General features: G+C 35.8%; 1 protein-coding gene across 1 annotated transcript in view; it reads left to right on the forward strand.

Annotated features, from left to right (window-relative positions):
- The window catches only part of LOC149780853 (uncharacterized), a 137,616-nt gene that overhangs the window by 103,983 nt on the left and 15,240 nt on the right, over window positions 1-18,393 (forward strand). The window contains exons 28-30 of the mRNA XM_089937937.1: window positions 5,733-5,968; window positions 10,656-10,846; window positions 14,000-14,169. Of these exons, the coding sequence (XP_089794063.1) occupies window positions 5,733-5,968; window positions 10,656-10,846; window positions 14,000-14,169 (597 nt within the window). The remainder of the gene's footprint in view (window positions 1-5,732; window positions 5,969-10,655; window positions 10,847-13,999; window positions 14,170-18,393) is intronic.

Below are 18,393 nucleotides of genomic sequence, written 5' to 3' on the forward strand. Positions count from 1 at the left end.
CATTTTCTCTTTCTGACATGGTGGAAACCACACAGAGATTCTCTGTCAACCCTAATCCCTCTAGGATTTGATTTTTGTCACCATTTTCGTTGGTGGATGAATTGAGACAGATTCCTGGTGAGGTTTCCCAGGCATAAACCTAATCCACACTCCTATGTGTTCACTGATGTGTCAGATTCTGTTTGGGGTGCTTATTTAGAGCCAGAGGGCATCAGTCTCCATGGGTCTTGGACTCAGGCTGAATTGTCCCTCCAATTCAACAACCTAGAAATTAAAGCAGTATTTATAGTATTGCAAGGGTGTATCAGCAGAATAAGGGGCTGATGTGTCATGGCCTCGTCAGACAACATGTCCATCATAGTATTTTTACAACATCAAGGAGGCACACACGCCCCTTCTCTTTGCACAGAGGTCTTAAACCTCTTCATCTGGGCAGTCTCAGAGACTCACAGTCTGAGTTTGCCACATTCCAGCAAGATGAATGTATTCTGTCCACACAGAATTATCTCTTAACCACTCAGTAACAAGAGTCCTGTTCGTCCTATGGGGAAGACCCATAGTGGACCTGTTTGCAACCAAGCTCAACAACAAACTTAACCTTTTATGTCTCTCCTGGCCCAGATCAGAGAGCATAGGCAGTAGATGCATTCACTTTCCAGTGGGATCGCCAATTCGCTTATACCTGTCTGACTGCTACCACAAGTTCTGCAAAAAGGTTAGAACTTTTACTGCTCAGATTATCCTCATTGCCCTACTGTGACCCCAGCAATCATGGTTCAATGATCACCTTGACCTCTACCTCACAGGAGATATCTCCTGTTGCAACACTTTCATGCCTGGCTCATCTTGAGCGACCTCTCCATCAGAACTAGTTTTCAGTCTGAGTTGCCACTTGTATCATTCTGGACAGGAGAGCTTCTGCATCCAAGGTCTGTGATGCCAGATGTAGAATCTTATGTGATTGGTGCATTAGGAAACACATTGATCCTATCTGCCCCATTGTAACTTCAGTGCTGATTTCCTTTTGGTCCTTTTTAAGACCAAAAGATGTTCAGTATCCACTATCAAGGGTTACTGGGCTGCCATCTCCAACACACTTAAATTCTTTGAGGGCATGGAATATTTGCACCTTGACAATCTTATTAAGTATCTTGAGCTCCAGAGACCTGTCTCCAGTTCTTTTACGCCCAGATGGAATCTTTCTTTTGTTTTATGGTCATTGACTAAGCCCTGTGTGAACCATTGATTGGAGCTTCCTTTCAAAACTTAACACTCAAACTGTGTTCCTACTTGCTCTAGCTTCTGCAAGATGAAGACATGAGATTCATGCCTTGTCTATTGACACTGGCTGTCTCCGGTTTACAGCAGGTTGCAGACTTCCATTAGGGAGGTTGAGCTTTGCAACAGCAGGTTGCTCACTCCCATTAGGGAGGTGGGGCACCACAACCATGGGTTGTGCCCTCCCATTATGGAGGTTGATCACTGCAACAGTGGGCTGCAGGTAGAGTACAGTAACACATCTCATGTTTTTGTTTCTCTCTGGAGCTTATTGTTATGGCATAACATGTAGCTCAGAGAGACATCAACTTTCTACAGATTGACAAGAGAATAAAGCTACCCACCTGACAAACTCAGCTTTGCAGTAGCAGCAGAATAAGTAATTGCTGCTATTAAAACTTTGTTCTTTGGTGGGGGGGGGGGGGGTAAACTAGTTTTAATTAACCAATACTTAACTGCCACTATAGCCAAATGCCCTCCCACCCTGCTCTGATGTCTTGTGTAAACATCATCTGTGAAAAAGAAGACGTGTAATATCTACCTTCTGCACATGACCATGTGACATACAGAGTGGTGTGCAAAAGGTCATACTGACTTTTCTCCACTCTCTGGGAGGATGTATTCACATGAAACAGATGGTGAGTTTTGGGCATGAAAATAGATTAGCTACAAAATAGCAGCAGGTAAGTATTTCATAACTAAAATTAGTTGTACCCCCCAAGAAAATCTACATACTTGCAATGCTGAACAATGACATAGAAAAAATCCCAAACCAAACAAATAATTTGTTACAGAAATTGTACTTAATATTATCATCCCCAACACCTATAACTTTCCATTTAAAGAAACACCAAAAAATGAGGAGGAAATACATCCATGTAGAGAAATGAACCTATGTATAACAGAATAGATACCTGTCTGTTAGGAGGCTACCTTTTACCTCTCTCAGAAAAGGAAGCTATGGTAGTTTATTTGTTAAGGCATTGGACTTGTGACCATAAGGGTATGGGTTCAATTCCTACTATTGGTTTGGCTAACATGGAGTGTCCTTGGGTAATATACATTTCTTGTTGTAACACGATACAACCTTCTGAGTATTGCTTTGCTATAAAATCACAAGATCAAACCCACCACTGTCAAAAGATGGTTATTCTACACAAGTTTGAATATGGCTTTTGCTTTGTTTTTAAATGGTGTGACATAGATGTTTCTTTTCTATTGTCTGTTACAGTGTTAAAATGCTGTGTTCAAGATTTTGAGAGTAACATATCTTCTTCATAAAGTCAATAGCAAATAAAACAAAACATAAATATCCATAAATCCATTATTTATAGATCTTTTCAAAACTTTGATAATGTTAAATTCCTGGAAGATATGAAACAGATTACGTGGATTACAGTCGATATTGATGATGTTTCAGATACTTGGATGGATCTTTTTAATAAAAACAGTAAACAGACCTGCTCGTTTAAAAACACAAAGTATAAAGACAGATCACCAGCAAGGTTGGATCTCCTCAGAAATTTTAAATGCACTAAAGCAGAGACCAACTAAAATCTGTAGGAAATCAAGCTGAATATAAAATTTGGAGGAATGAAGTTAATAAAGTGATATGTCAGGCCAAAAAAGTGCATTACAAAAAAGTGCTGGATGAAAGTAGAAATATCCCAAAAGCTATCTGGAGAGCTTTTAAGGTGTTTGGTGCAGGGAAATGTAAGAGCAGAGATGAAATTTTATCCCTCAATCATAAGGGCATTTTATACTGATAATCCAACTGACATCTAAATATTTTTAATGACTTTTTGTTCAAATTGCTGAAAAACTTAAAAAACACAGAACTTCATCAGATCATATGGAACTCAAAAATTTTTGTGCTAAAAAAATACCAAATAATATAAAGTTTGAAATTCCTGAAATGAGCCTTGAATTTGTGTTGAAATATATTCAAATAATAGATAATTGTAAAGCTAGAAGTCTTGATATGATTAGACCAAAGTTACAAAAGGTAGCCGTACCCACAATAGTAGAGAGTAGAGCTTTCATTTGCAAAGAAAATATTAGGTCTAATAAATTTCCACAGACATGGAAAACTGCCATGGTAACACCATTGCAAAATGCTGGAACAATAGACCCATCTCTATCCTTCCTTATCCATCCAGATTACAAGCAAAACATGTAATGATTCTTTTCTTAACTATTTGAACACTTTTGAGCTTATTCATGATAATACGTCTGGCTTTCAACAGAATCACTCATGTGAAACTGCACTTGTGTCTTTGATTGGTAAATGGCTGAAAGCATTAGATAAAGGAGAGATGGTAGGCACTATTATGGTTGATTTTCGTAAAGCTTTTGATCTTGTAGACCATGAAATTTGCTTGAAAAACTAAAAATCTATCAATGCAATGAAAACTCCCTAAACTGGTTTACTTTGTACTTAACTGATAGAGTACAGAAAGTATCTTTAAATGGTAAACTTTCTCAAAGTAAAAATATTAATTGTGGAGTACCACAGGGTTCTATCCTTGGACCTCCATGATTCATTCTATTTATCAACGACTTACCTCTTAAAATAGGAACTTCAATTTCCTCCACTGACTTCTATGCAGATGATACTACACTGTCTGAGATGGGTAAAACCAAAACTGTACTTGAAAATAATTTACAAGATGCTCTCAACAGACTTAAAGTATGGTGCAAGGAAAAAAGTATGACCATAAATACAGGAGAAAAAAACAAAAGCCTTCCTGGTTACAACACAACAAAAACAAGCAAGGCAGGATAGTGCCAAACTCCAGGTTCTTTTTGACCATTTGAGTCTTAATAAGAAATCTCATGATAAAAATCTTGGTGTTTTCGTCATTAACAATCATAATTGTTCTGTTCACGTTAAACATGTTTCAAAAAAGGTCAATTCTTATCTTTGGCTACTGAATAAAATGAAAACATACATTCCTCTTCAGTATAGGGTCATCTTTTATAAAAGTTATATTCAGTCATATCTGGACTATTGTAATGTAATTTGGGGTAATACCTGTAATTCAAACATAACAACACTTTTAAATCTCCAATAGAGGGCATGCCGTTTAATTCTAGACCAGTGTATTGAGTTTCCAGGATTTAAGGTCCATTAGAAGTACAAATTACATTATACCAAGGCCAAAGAGATGCTGATGGTACTACAAATTTAAGGTCCATTAGAAGTACAAATTACATTATACCAAGGCCAAAGAGATGCTGATGGTACTACAAATTTAAGGTCCATTAGAAGTACAAATTACATTATACCAAGGCCAAAGAGATGCTGATGGTACTACAAATTTAAGGTCCATTAGAAGTACAAATTACATTATACCAAGGCCAAAGAGATGCTGATGGTACTACAAATTTAAGGTCCGTTAGAAGTACAAATTACATTATACCAAGGCCAAAGAAGGAATTATTTAAAAGAAGTTTTCAATATACTGGTCCACAGATATGGAGCAACATTCCCATTGACATAAGGCAGGCTCCTACTTTTTCTTCTTTTCATAATTGATGTCTCAAATGGATGAAATCTTAAGAAATACAGTTCTGATCATATATTAATATTATTATATCTTATATTTGTTCCCAGTTATATATGCTAACAGTTCCAGTCAGGCCCAGTCCTAGGGCAAGGCAAACGAGGCAAACGCCTTGGGCCCAGGCTTTCAGGATATCAACTCCGCAATGTAATTTTTTGCTTGGGGCCCCGCTTATCACTTTTGCTGCCTTGGGCCCTGCACATCCTAGGGCCGGGCCTGGTTCCAGTCTTGAGTTTCTGTGTAAGCAGAAAGATGTCATAATGTTAAAAACATGTGAGACACATCTTCCACAGAACACTTGTTAATTTCTCACAGATTGACACAATAAAGAGATGATCCATCTGTTACTGAAATAGGTAGTGTAAATAAGCTGAGTGAATGAGTGGAGATGCATTGAGTCAGGCAGATAATGTTATGCATTATCCACCCATCCATTAAGAATTGCTTATCTGGCCCATAACTTTGTAATTTTTGGTTGTCCCAAGGTCAAGATCAGTCAAGGGAAAATATAAATCAGTGACCTCTATCCATATGCAGATATAAATTTAAAACCAATGAAGATATTTTAATAAAATTAAAACGTGATATATCATAGCTTTACAGTTTACCACGTATTCAGTTATACTCTCAATTCACAAGGCCAAGGTCACAGCAGGAGATAATGTAAGCTATTGACTTGTTTCCCTTATCCAAGTAGTATCTTTTTAACCCCTACAGATATTTTGATGAAACTTTACCCAGGTCCATACCTTATAATATGATAGTCAAGTTCCTTGCTCAGAGATCAAGATCATAAGTTGCTAAAAGGTCTGGAGAGGGATGTATCATGTGACATTTGTGGCACACTTATTTCACATCCAGAAATTCTTTATTATCAACTTGTTACAGATCAACAAAATAAAGAGATGGTCCAGCTATTTCTAGAGATATGCGGTGTGAAGAAGCTGAGTGAATGTGTGGAGATGGAGGACACAACAGAGTTTTTCCAGGAATGCCCTCAATTGCAGCTGTATATTCATAAAGTAATTTCTACATTACAACGTTACCTGGCCAGCAGATATTCTGAGGTCTTTCAAAGTCATGACAGAATTAAAGAGGTCTTGAAAAGTTCCAAGTTTTTCAAGGTAAATTAATTTATGTTTTTGCCATGCCACAAATGTGGTAGATGCATATTGTGTTGCCCATAGCCACCCATACATTCATCCATCTCTGCATCATTCACAAAAACCTAATATGTCCCATACAGATGGTTAGAGGCAGAAGATATGTTTTGGGGCTGTTATGTCCAAAATCGAAATCGCTGGAATGAAAAAGGATTTTTGTGCATGATAAGTCAAGTGTCCTTGGCAAAATTGTTATCGTGTTTCAGAGATAGCCTACATATGGGATGGGAGAGCTCTGAGTCCACTTTACTGGTCATAAATCAGAGGAGCTTATATCATAGCCTGTTGCCTTTAATCTGTTTTGACCCATTGCCTATCATCTGTCATGGCCCATTGCCTTTAATATGTTGTGGTCCATTACCTATCATCTGTTGTGGCCCATTGCCTTTAATCTGTTATGGCCCATTGCCTATCATCTGTGTTACCACCTAATCTACTTCAAGGACTGTCATGAAATTTTATTCACATTCATCCCAGGATTTAGTTGGTCTTTAATGAATATGGTGCCACTCAGCAATCCAGTAGGGCAACCATTTTAAAATCTTATCAATATGAGGTTTTCAGTAGAATATGTTTTATGATGTCTAATTGGTCCTAATTAAAATGGTGCCACTTAGACATCCAAATGGCTACCAAGGTAACCATATGGAAAATCTTGTTATTACTACTTCTGATGAAAGAATGATAAGATTGAGTTAATGTTTCCATATTTAAAAAAATGATGATATCTAGTTGGCCCCAAACAGTGCTGATCTAATAACTAATATGGCCACAATGGCATCCATCTTGAAAACCTTATTAATAAATATCCTCCTGAACAGAAAGCCATATTGACTTGGGATTTTCACCTGAATATTTCTTATCATGTCTAGCATCATGTCTATAAATAAACATGATGTTGGTCTTACAAATGTGGCCACCATGATATCCATCTTGAAAATCTTTATAACAGCCTGGTGGAGTTTTCACTTTAAAGACTTTGTATGATGTCATTCTGGTCTTAAATGGAAAAAGGTGACAGTCTGATATTTAGCATGTCTGATATGGTAGCCAATTTGAATGTATTGTTTTCACACTTTTCCTGAATGGATGATCAGATTAAATTGGGGCTTTTATTGAAAGTCTTATGATGTTTAGTTGGTCCTAGATAAAAATGATACCCTTTGGACATCCTTTATGGCTGCTATGGTGACCATCTTGAAAATTTTGTTAATGCTACTCCTGAGGAGATAGTCACATTGGCATGGAGTTTTAACTGAAAGACTTTTTATGTTGTCTAGTTGATCCTAAATATCAATTGCACTGATCAGTGTGGACATCTTAAAACCTTGTTGTCACTAATATTCCTCTTGAAGTGAAGGTTTTATCAACATGGGGTTTATCATGAAAACACTTTTCACTACATGTACTTTGTTATAAATGACAATGCTACCATTGTGACCTCCCAAGTGTTGAAAAATGTTGTAATAGATACTTCTACTTTTTAAACATTTATGAAATAAAACTTCTTTCTTGCATTATATCTTTATTCCCATATATTACAAATATGCTGACCTAATCTACAAAATGGCTGCCTTGATTGCCATTCAGAAAATCTTTATAATGGCTACATCTCCTTAACATTTGGTCTTACTTACTTTCAGGAATTTGAAGTGAACACTGCCGTAGTAATATTTAGGTTGATCTGAATGATAATGGTGTTCATCTGACCTTAAATATGGTATCACCTGGGCCATCTTGAAAATATTGTTATCACAACTTTTATTGCCTTTATTTTGGCATTGACTAGGGACTTTCCCTAATATGCTTCTCGCAATATTTAATTGGTTCTAGTAAATGAAAATGGCACAGATCTGACCATCAATATATCTGCACTTTTGTGAAGAGTTTTGACTAGGCCTATAAATCAGCCCTTCCACTGTGATGATATTGATGTTTGGGTGAGGGGCTGATATCACCTATTTATTAAAAGCTGCAATTATCTGCATCCAAATTTTGCTGCACACATTGGTGTATATTTTATATATTTACCGGTATTTGTCGTGGATGTGCAGCTACCATCGGCTGAAGTGTTCTTTTGGTGACATGTAGATTATATTTCCTGAGCAAATCATATGTTTGGTGACTTGTAAATCCACCAGGAATAGCACAGCCATCTGTCCTGTGGCCATTTTGAATTTCGTGCTTGATATGGCTGTTACCAATTACCAGTATGTGTCTAAAGTATATACAGGTTTGTTCCAGAATGATTTGCATGCAGCGAAATTGCATATTTTAATGAACAGATGACATCAGACCCACAACATTGCCAATAAGTATCAACACAGATTTGTGGGGTTGATTGTTTTGGACTAGGTTTTGACAACCAGACCTTATTGAATTTAGTCCTAGCTCATTACTTGCACTTATCCAACATATTAGCACAGTTACTTCCCAGACTTTGTAATATTAGTTACATTGCAGTGAATAAATTGATAGCATTCTAGCATTGGTTTTAAATCATTTTCTCTTGAGTCTGTTTAGATTATCACCAGAAATCCAGGTAGGAAACATTGTAATTACTTCAAACTGCATCCAAACACATCTGTATCAGCAAGATTTTTGTTTTGCCAGATGCTTAGATGTATGAAAGATGTCTTTCAGTGGCTATTTTGCCCACACACAAGCAGATTAGTAAAAATTGGACAATTTTAAATTTTTAAAATATATTTTGGGCTTGTTAGACCCACAATTTTTGTCTTCTGGCCCCTTTTCCTTCATATCTCAATGTTACCTTACTTAATACAAAGGTTCACCTGTCCTTGTGCAGTTTGTACCTGTCTTCTTTAGATCTAGTGACAGGTAGTGTAAGATCCACATACAAATTATTACGGAACTGGTAATTTTTGGCCTTGAAAAATCTGTTCACAAAAAGTATCTTTCTCCAGCTTTTTTTTTTTTTAAGTGAGTAGAAAGTCTGTGATGCTTGGTATTATTTTAGAGCTACATCCTTCCCCTTTTCTGTAATACCACCCACTTTTGTGTAGGGGCCCCAAGTGGCTGAGTAGTTTAAAGCACTCACCATTATGGATCATTGCCATCTTACCTCTGCCTGCGTAGGTTCAAGTCTCAGGTTTGGCCAATGTGGGTATGTGAGAAAGCTTGCCAGAAGCTTCTTGTGGGTCAGTGGTTGTTTCTGGGGTTTTCCTGGGTTCTTCCTCCACCATTTATACTGGCCGCCATGTATGGCCTATCTTGTGCTGAAAACTGGCATGAAACCCTACAACAACAACAACCCACTTTTGTGTATGTTGACACTGCAGACTATGGAACAAGTGTACTTACCTCATGAGCACAGTTGTGGCATGCAGGGATAATAAGTTAAGTCAGAGGTCTTGACTCAGGTTTTTCAGCTGTGAGCATGATAACATAAATAAGTGTTAACTCTGACATGTATTTTTTTAAAAGACTTTTATACCAGATCTGGTAACTTGGAGTTTCTCAAATATCAGAGATTGTTTCAATATTTGTCAGTTAAAAGGAATTAAAAGACAGTATAAACAATTTTCGCTTGGATTCTTGGAAATTCTTTTCAATCACTAGATCACCAATCCCTTTGAGGAATTCTTGTGTTGGTTTCCACTCAATGTGTCAAGTTTTCTTGAGACAATTTTCATCAAACTACATAGGTAACATACACTTGAGCAAAGGTATGTCCCTGTGATTCTCAAGCCCATTGTTTAAAGGTGATGGTCACAAGAGCTAAACTCATATTAGTAGTACTCCACTTAATATATGTACTTTCAAAACATTTTCTATGGCCATTTTTTTTCTTTAAATTCATAATTGCATTACATTTGAGGAAGGGAAGCTCTTTATTGAATCTGCAAACAGGACATTTAAGGTCAAGGTCACAGGATGCAAAATTGTGTTACATTTAGATTTGCAATAGAATCAAATGGTCATTGAGATAGGTCATTCTCAGTTTTCAATGCCTGTCTTAAGTTGAGCATACTGTGTTGTAGCATTTTGTGTCCATCTATCAATATTAATATTTGCTTATCCAACCATAACATTTATAACAGTTGGAGAAATTTTCATTAAATGTACTTTTCCCAAGTATATATCATGTCTAGATGGTATATTGTATACTATAGCCATGCCCGTTACTCAAGGTCATGTCATGCCAAGGGAAAATATAATATTGTGCCTTGTATCCCTGTCCAGAGTATAACCTTTGAATCATGGATGATATTTAAATATTACTTTGCCATTTTCATTTTTATCTTGTCAGTGTGTTACCCGTATATACCAAAGCCACTTCCTTGGACCTGAAGGTCAAGGTCATGACAATAGAGAATTGAGATCTGTGATTTATCATTTTTAAGATTATAACTTTTAACCACTGAAGATATTTTAATGAAACCTTTCATAAGTATGTAAGTATGTATCATAACTAGACAGTGTGTCACATAAAATTTCCATGCCCACTACCTGAAGTTGAAGGTCAAAGCAAGGAACAATGTAACTAATTTGATTCCTTGTCCAGATGACAGCTATTGAAGGTCATTAGTAGGGAAGAGTTAGCAAGACAAGTATATGATACATATTTCATTATGATCATGTTGAACAAGTGTATCATGTGAATTTTGTAATGGTAATTTTGCAGGTGGGCAAATTAGATGTGGTGTATTCATTGCGGAACCATCCAAAAGTTGTTGAGATCCGACAGGAGAAGTGCATCATAAAGCCACCTGTATTTTATGTTCACAAGGATCATATCGAGTCCATTCCAGAGATCAATAGGGAACTAGCACGAGTGTTTAGTGCGGGAAACTCAGAATGCAGTGCAGCTCTTAGGTAAGTGACATTTTCTTGAATCTGATCCTAAAATAAAATAAGATCACTCTTTTGCTTTAATGAATGATTTTGAGTCCTTGGGATTTTTTTGTTATTGTAAGGTGTATTTTATTTATATGGTATCCAGCTCCACCTCTGGTAGGCATATTCTTTTTGTGCTGTCCATCTATTTGTCACACTTGCAATGTAAGCACAACATCTAAAAATTACAAATTACACCAAATTGTCAGGACTAGTTTGTGATCACTTGAGTATAACTTTACATGCTAAGCAAAATTACTTAAGTTCCACAAATGATTATATATATATATATATATATATATATATATATATATATATATATATATATATATATATATGGAGTCAGAATTGCGTTATGTAGTAAGAAGGACTAGCTTGTGGCAGTTATTTTACCAACTGTAAACACTGTAATAAAACAGTTTCCTTGAACAATCAGACATGCATACAATGATAGATTTGTTTAATTGTTTTATTTTTTATTCTAGCTGTAACATTTCTGTGCTAAAACTATATTCCCCTCTCACATTTATATTTTAAAAATCAGTACAGGAAAATTAATATATTTTACTCTCTGCCATTACATGCAGTGTTAAAATATGCATGAAGTGGCTGGCCAATACACATAAGATAATCCTTACTCCACAATTTACAATTTTTGTGAAAAAAAGTCAATGCAGAGAAATCAATTTACATGAATAGAATATAATCAGCACTTACATGCAGTGTTTAAAATATACTGGTTAGAAAAACAGCTGGGCAATATACACTTAATATACCAATTTACACATGTACAGATTTTAAATATATAATAACAAGACATAAAATATATGGAAAGCACACATATACAATACCTGTTAATGTCTGGAAGGATTTAACTAAAAAATGTATCGTCTAAAAGGAAGAAAAATCCATCCAAAAACTTGTGCAGTCAAGACAAGCCAACATTTAGGGCAACCAATTGCCACAAGCGTATATGCAAAACATGAAGCTAAAACACTAAACCTCCAACGTGAGAACATAGTGGTTGTCTCAAAAATCTTGTTATCACTATAAATAAATGAATTGAATAAATGATGGCATGAACATGGTGCCTTCTCTAAAACACTTTTTGTCATATGAAATGGTTCTGAATGGATATTATGCAGATATGACCACCAGAATCTGTGCACTTTCATAACAGTTTAAAAATCAAAAATGAACCTTGGCGTCAAGTCAGAAATCATTGGTTCCATTTTTGTACTCCACTAGGCAGATGACCACAGTGACATGTACATGTAGAGAAATGAATTTTGATCAAACTTTGTTGGGGGGAAGGTTGTATTTGAATAAACAAGTTGGTAGTCAATACTCTGACATTGAGTTTAAATTCAGAGGTCTTGACCCCGGTTTTTAACTGTACTGGCTTGTGAGCATGATAACAGTCAGGTATGAATTGATATTAACCAGACTCAGCTTATGGATACATCTGAATAATATAGATTTAACCAATACATGGAACTGATACCATATTTTCATTATCTTGACATTGATTTCATTGATCATTTATCCATAAGATCAAGTTGAAGGTCAAAGGTTATGACAGAATTTTATGCTGAACTTGGATATCTTATGATTATGTTAACTCACACATGTAAGAAACTATTGAATCTGTTGATGAATTAAAATTACTAGTTTAAGGATTATAACATTTATGTACAACTGTAAATATTACCATTCTGTCAAATTAGATGTTTGATGAAGATTAAGTATCTTCCTTTATAACTGTCTGCACACTGCTCACTTATTTTATTCCATCCACAGCCCACAATATACAGATTTTGCTGACTTTATCTTTGTGTTTTTTTTTTTTTAATTTTAGGCATTATTTTCCCTTGCATTTCGTTTAATTAAGTAATTTGTATGCTCCAGTCCAACAAGAATGAGCAGTGTTTGAAAACTCCATTTTATATCTTTTGCAGTATAAACAGTATATAAATCCACTATAATCTTGTTCTCCATTCCATTAGCAAGCATTACAGACTGATAATAATCATAAAATAGGACAGAAATGAAAACTACAAACAAATTCAAGGTAGAATTACTTCTGCATTAAACTTTTTAAAACTTCTGAGTTCCAAGTTTAAAAAAATGTGTTTTGTTACAAACTCTTTCTTCAGCATAATGTGCCCTATCTCTGACGGTAAGCTTTTCATGAAATGAGTATGTCTTTTGCTTAGTTTCTTTGCTAACCTTCATCACATTCATGAATGAGTAGGATAAACCACTGGTTAATGTCAGATAATAATAATAATAATAATAATGCTGACTTAGTACAGCTCATAATCTATAAAAGCTCTTCATGCTTCACAGTATTGTTAGCTCATAAGGACATATATGTAAACAAGATTTTGATAAACACGACATCATGGAATTACAAACAAAGCATGATAAAAACTGTTAAGGTTCTTGAATTATGTTATTTACATAATATTTAAAATGGTGAAATGAGTTGACCTACACATAACCATGACTGCTAGTTCTTTTGCAGCTAAGATTTGTATGCCAATAAACTTCTTGTATTCTGCCCCATTTACTTGATTTGATACAAATGACTTAATTAACTTGAGAATACGAAGCAGGTTTACTTTTTATTGATTGTAACAATGCAACAAACCTGTCGGCAAGGTGCAGATACAGACTCAGCCTGCAGCTAATTAGGTTCTCATGGAAATGCTTGCAGGCATCACATTTACAGGTGATTGACACTTTTACAGTTGATTGACACATTTACAGTTGATTGACACTTTTCACATTTGAATACAAGAAGGCATATCACATTTATGATTACACTGAAACTAGATTTTTTTAAAACTGAAATACAAATGTCACTTAACAAGACTTAAATATTTAATTGGTATTTATTTCATAACATTGAAATATTGATCAATGAAGATGTTGGTACAGCCTAGGTGACCTTTGTTGATCAATATTTTATCATTCAGTCAGGTCAGCCTTATCAATAGCAGCCACCCATTGGAATAGGTAAAACTGGTCTTTGTGGACTGGTGACCTCTGCAGACATAAAAGATAGTATTCTATCATTTTATTTGTGATCATCTTTAATTTAAAATTTATTCTTTTCATATTTTGTAGGAGTTTCCTTTCAGAGTTACATAACATTATAAAGGGTGGCACAGATGATACTGTTGAAGACTTGCTGCAGCGTCATAATGTTAATGATGAAGATATAATAACTGAGGAGGAATTGTGGGTTGTACCTGCACCAGTCATACAAACCATAGAAGTAAAACAAGTTCACAGAGGTAATAGTTTCACAAATGTTAAGTGTAAATGAAAATGAAATACTAATTGTTTGAAACTTTACTCCTTTCCACAGGATCCTTAACAGCATCACAACTCTAGAAGTGGATATCACAGCTAGATACCCTATCTACCATGTATAACTCACAGCCAGATGCACACAGCATAGACCCAGATCTTCAGTTGCACAATACACAAGCAGATCATTGTTCACACTGTTCATTTTAAATAGGATTTCAAGTGAACAACACAAACTCCTATCTGCAGAAACATGAAAAGGCAAATATGGGTCAAAGTTGTTAACAGTTGGATGGGCATTATACATTGACCAATATGGTATCCAGTTCCACATAATAAACAGTGAAAATGACTCTGTTAACCCTTTACCTCATACAAGCGTCTTTGGACGCCTCTACTCCATTCGTATGGAAGCGCCTTTTGACGCCTCTGCAAGATTCGCATAGAAGCGCCTTTTGACGCCTGCTGTAAACATCAGCCATTTTGAGATAGTTTTCGTAGCACCACCTTCGGGGAAAACCCCCCTATTACATACTACATTCATATCTGCGAATGACAATTACGTCAGATCACGTGGTCGCTATTCATGCACTGGTCGATATCTGCTATTTAAAGTAACTGGGTCGTAATCTCCACTCTCCAAAATGGCAGCCGTGGATTTCATTAAGTACGTACGAAGTTTTCACGATTAGAATAACAACCACGAACGATTCAATAAATTAGGTAAAGGCTCTGATATTAATGTAGGCAGCAATTAGTTTTTATAAATTATCAAATTCAAATGACTTAGTGATATAGACGCACACGAAAACCTTGTAAATTTCGAGTACTGGAAATGGCAGCTACGGTTGGTCACGCGGCCTCACTGACATGACGATGAACAAGTTCTCTCAAGATTTTGAAGCACATAAAAAATTCTTCTGTGGAAAATAATTATGCAGCTATAACAATCGGACATTACTCTTAAATTTGTCCACATATAATATATGTGTACCAAAAATGTAAAATGGTTAAAATTGTTGTTAAACATAACATACACTAAATTGCTTAACAGTTCACAGGCAGGATTTCATTCAGTACTTACGAAGTTTTCACAAGTAGAATCTCAACCACGAAAGATTCAATAACTTTGGTAAAGGCTATGATATTTATGTAAGCAGCAATTAGTTTTTATTGATTATCAAATTCAGATGACTTAGTGATGTAGACGCAGACGAAAAACGTGTAAATTTCGAGTATGAGAAATGGCAGCTACGGTCGGTCACGTGGCCTCACTGACATGACGGTGAATGAGTTCTCTCTCGATTTTAAAGCACATTAAATATTCTTCTGTGAAAAATAATTACACAGCTATAACAATCGGACTTTACTCTTCAATTTTTCCATATATAATAGATGTCTACCTTAAACGTAAAATGGTTAAAACTGCTGTTAAACGTAACACCACTACATTGCTTAACAATTCACAGGCATGCCTATGCGGATGCGGTCTGCTAGGTAACAGGTGTTCTATTTATAGCGTGCTGCACTTTGTCACTATGCTCTATGAGGTAAAGGGTTAAGTGCCAGACTTTACAGGATTTTAGCACTCCAGAGCAAACAGGACAATTTATTCTCACCTCTAATGTATACCAGAATGGCACAATACCATTTGGTTGGTTGGATGGTTTGAACAGCACTTTGGGTATGTTCTTGGCCTTGTCATGCCAAGGAAAGGGAACTAAGTGACTAATACAGAAAGGACATTTAACCCAGTCTTGCCTTTATGGAAATCTAAACCACAACCCATGGATTACAATCCAACACTCAACAAACGGAGTTAGTTCCCCTACTGTGCATGAGTCTGTAGGTTGCAGAGGGTGCCTGACAAGTCCAGTCCCAATTCTGGGGAAATTTTCCCATCATTGTCTTAAATGGATGAAATCTTTAGAAAATTGAACAGTTCTAGTAAAAAAAATACCACCTGCTTTTCTGTACTTTTGCATCATTTTCATAGTTGAATTTTTCAATGCAGGATGATATTTTGTTTTATATATGTTTGTGTTTTCACAGATGCCTGTGCTTCTGTTCCAGGCTTGATAATTTGAATATTTAGTGTCAAGCCAGATTCTTCACATGATGTTGTATATACTGTATATATTGTACATAACAGATAGAAGGCCTCAAGGTAGATTAGTTATGTAACTAATTGAGTTACCTTCTCAAAATAAAGCCTTTATTATTATTATTATTATTTTTATTATTATTATTATTATTATTATTATCTAAAGAACAGTGCACATCATCATAACATCCTGTTCATTGGTATTATGGGCAGGTGAAATTTTCAGGTGCTTCCCATCTCCTGTTTATGTCAAAATAATGGTCATAATGTGATCCACTATACTGATCATCTGATCTTTTGATGCAAAATATTGGCTGCTGACACTCTAGACTACCTTTAAAAACATATTCATGTCACATACAACTAGTATACATTGTAAGATGTCAGAAATGTACATGTTTACAAGATGAAACTCGGAACTTGATCACTGATTTTGACGTGTTGTAAAAAAAAATTAGAATTATATTGGTCATGTAGGATTATAGGTTGTTACTGAAGCATAGAACATATCTAACACTGGTACAGAACCACGTTGCAATTGAAAATGTGAAGGAAATTTATAGACTTGAGTAGAATGAAAGTGGAACATGCGCTGAAATGATGATGATGTGCTTACAAAGGAATGATGGAAGCATGTATTGTTTGCTCATGACTCGGTGGAATTAATTTAAAGTACATTGGTATTATTTATAATAATTGAGCTTGTGATAATTTGATGTTAAGTTTTTTATTTTTGTATTGATTTCAAGTTACTTTTATCTTACTGGTCTGCCTATGTACAGAAGCTCTCCAATTAATCCAGCTATGAATATTTTAAACATTTTTTGATGCAGTTGATCAAGTGTAAATATGGTGACCCATATTTTTTTAAGGCCATACCACATGCTACAATTCTTTGTCTTCACTTTTTTTAAATTGCCATTTGTGATTTTATTTATGGATTCTAAAAGTTGAACATACAGTTTTGTATGAAAAGATACTAAAGTAGTTATATTTTCTCATCCTTGTCTGTGATTATTGAATGCATCTGCTCCTCCCCCTTTCTCCCTCCCACTCATTCTCTTTCTTTCACAGTGTCAAAATTGTATTCATTTTAATCAGTTATAGCAGGGCTGATGTTCAGGTTAATTAATTTCCATTTATTAAATTTGTTTATGATATATCTTCTGGATGAATAACTGCTTTAGTATAAATCTCAGCTTTTTCAACTTTCCCATCTGTACTTAGTGTTGCTGACCATACCAAGGTAAACGTATACTTGCACTGTATCAGAAAATGGGCAATGGTGGTAGAGCTCAGCTGTACTCTAGCTTCTGAAACCTGGAGGATAAAGTACGGATTTGTGCCTCTGTCTCCTAAGTTATTCTGTATTAAATAATTTGTAGTGGTTTTGATCATCATCAAAGATAATTTCTGGAACCCATAATCTGTTTCATCATGAAATGTTTTTGATGTTGCAGCTTTGAAACTGTCATGATTATGGCTTTGGGTGGATGAGTTGTCTAAGGTGCTCACCTTGACCGACCACTTATGTTTCAGCTCTGTCCGCATGGGTTTGAGGTTTGGCCTGGCCATGTGTCTGTGAGAAAGTTAGCCAGTAGCTATCTTCGGTTTTTCTCACAAATTCTTCCTACACCAAAAATTTACTCGCTGCCATGTATAACCTGTCATGGGATAAAATAAAATGGTCTTAAACCCAGAAAACCACAAAGCACAATCATTATGAAACTACCAGTTTTGTAGCCCATCAGTGTATCTGTTTGAATAGTATATGCTTGTATTTTCAGTGTATCTGTCTGTCTGTCTCTTGCCATCAGTTTAGAGGGGCCCCGAGTGGTCTAAAGCGCTCTTCGTTACGGATCTCTGCCATCTCACCTCTGTCTGCAGCGGTTCGAGTCTAGGATTCAGCCAATGTTGATATGTGAGAAAGCTTGCCAGTAGCTTCTCGTGGGTCGGTGGTTCTTTCCGGTGTTTTCCCGGGTTCTTCCTCCACCATTAATACTGGCTGCCATGTATAGCCTATCGTGTGCTGAAAAATGGCGTTAAACCCCACAACAACAACAACAAGCCATCAGTTTACACTATCACTGTATCAATCGAAACT

The sequence above is a fragment of the Sinohyriopsis cumingii genome, chromosome 16 (assembly GCF_028554795.1).
Source record: "Sinohyriopsis cumingii isolate HCF-2022 chromosome 16, ASM2855479v2, whole genome shotgun sequence".
Classification (NCBI taxonomy): Eukaryota; Metazoa; Mollusca; class Bivalvia; order Unionida; family Unionidae; genus Sinohyriopsis; species Sinohyriopsis cumingii.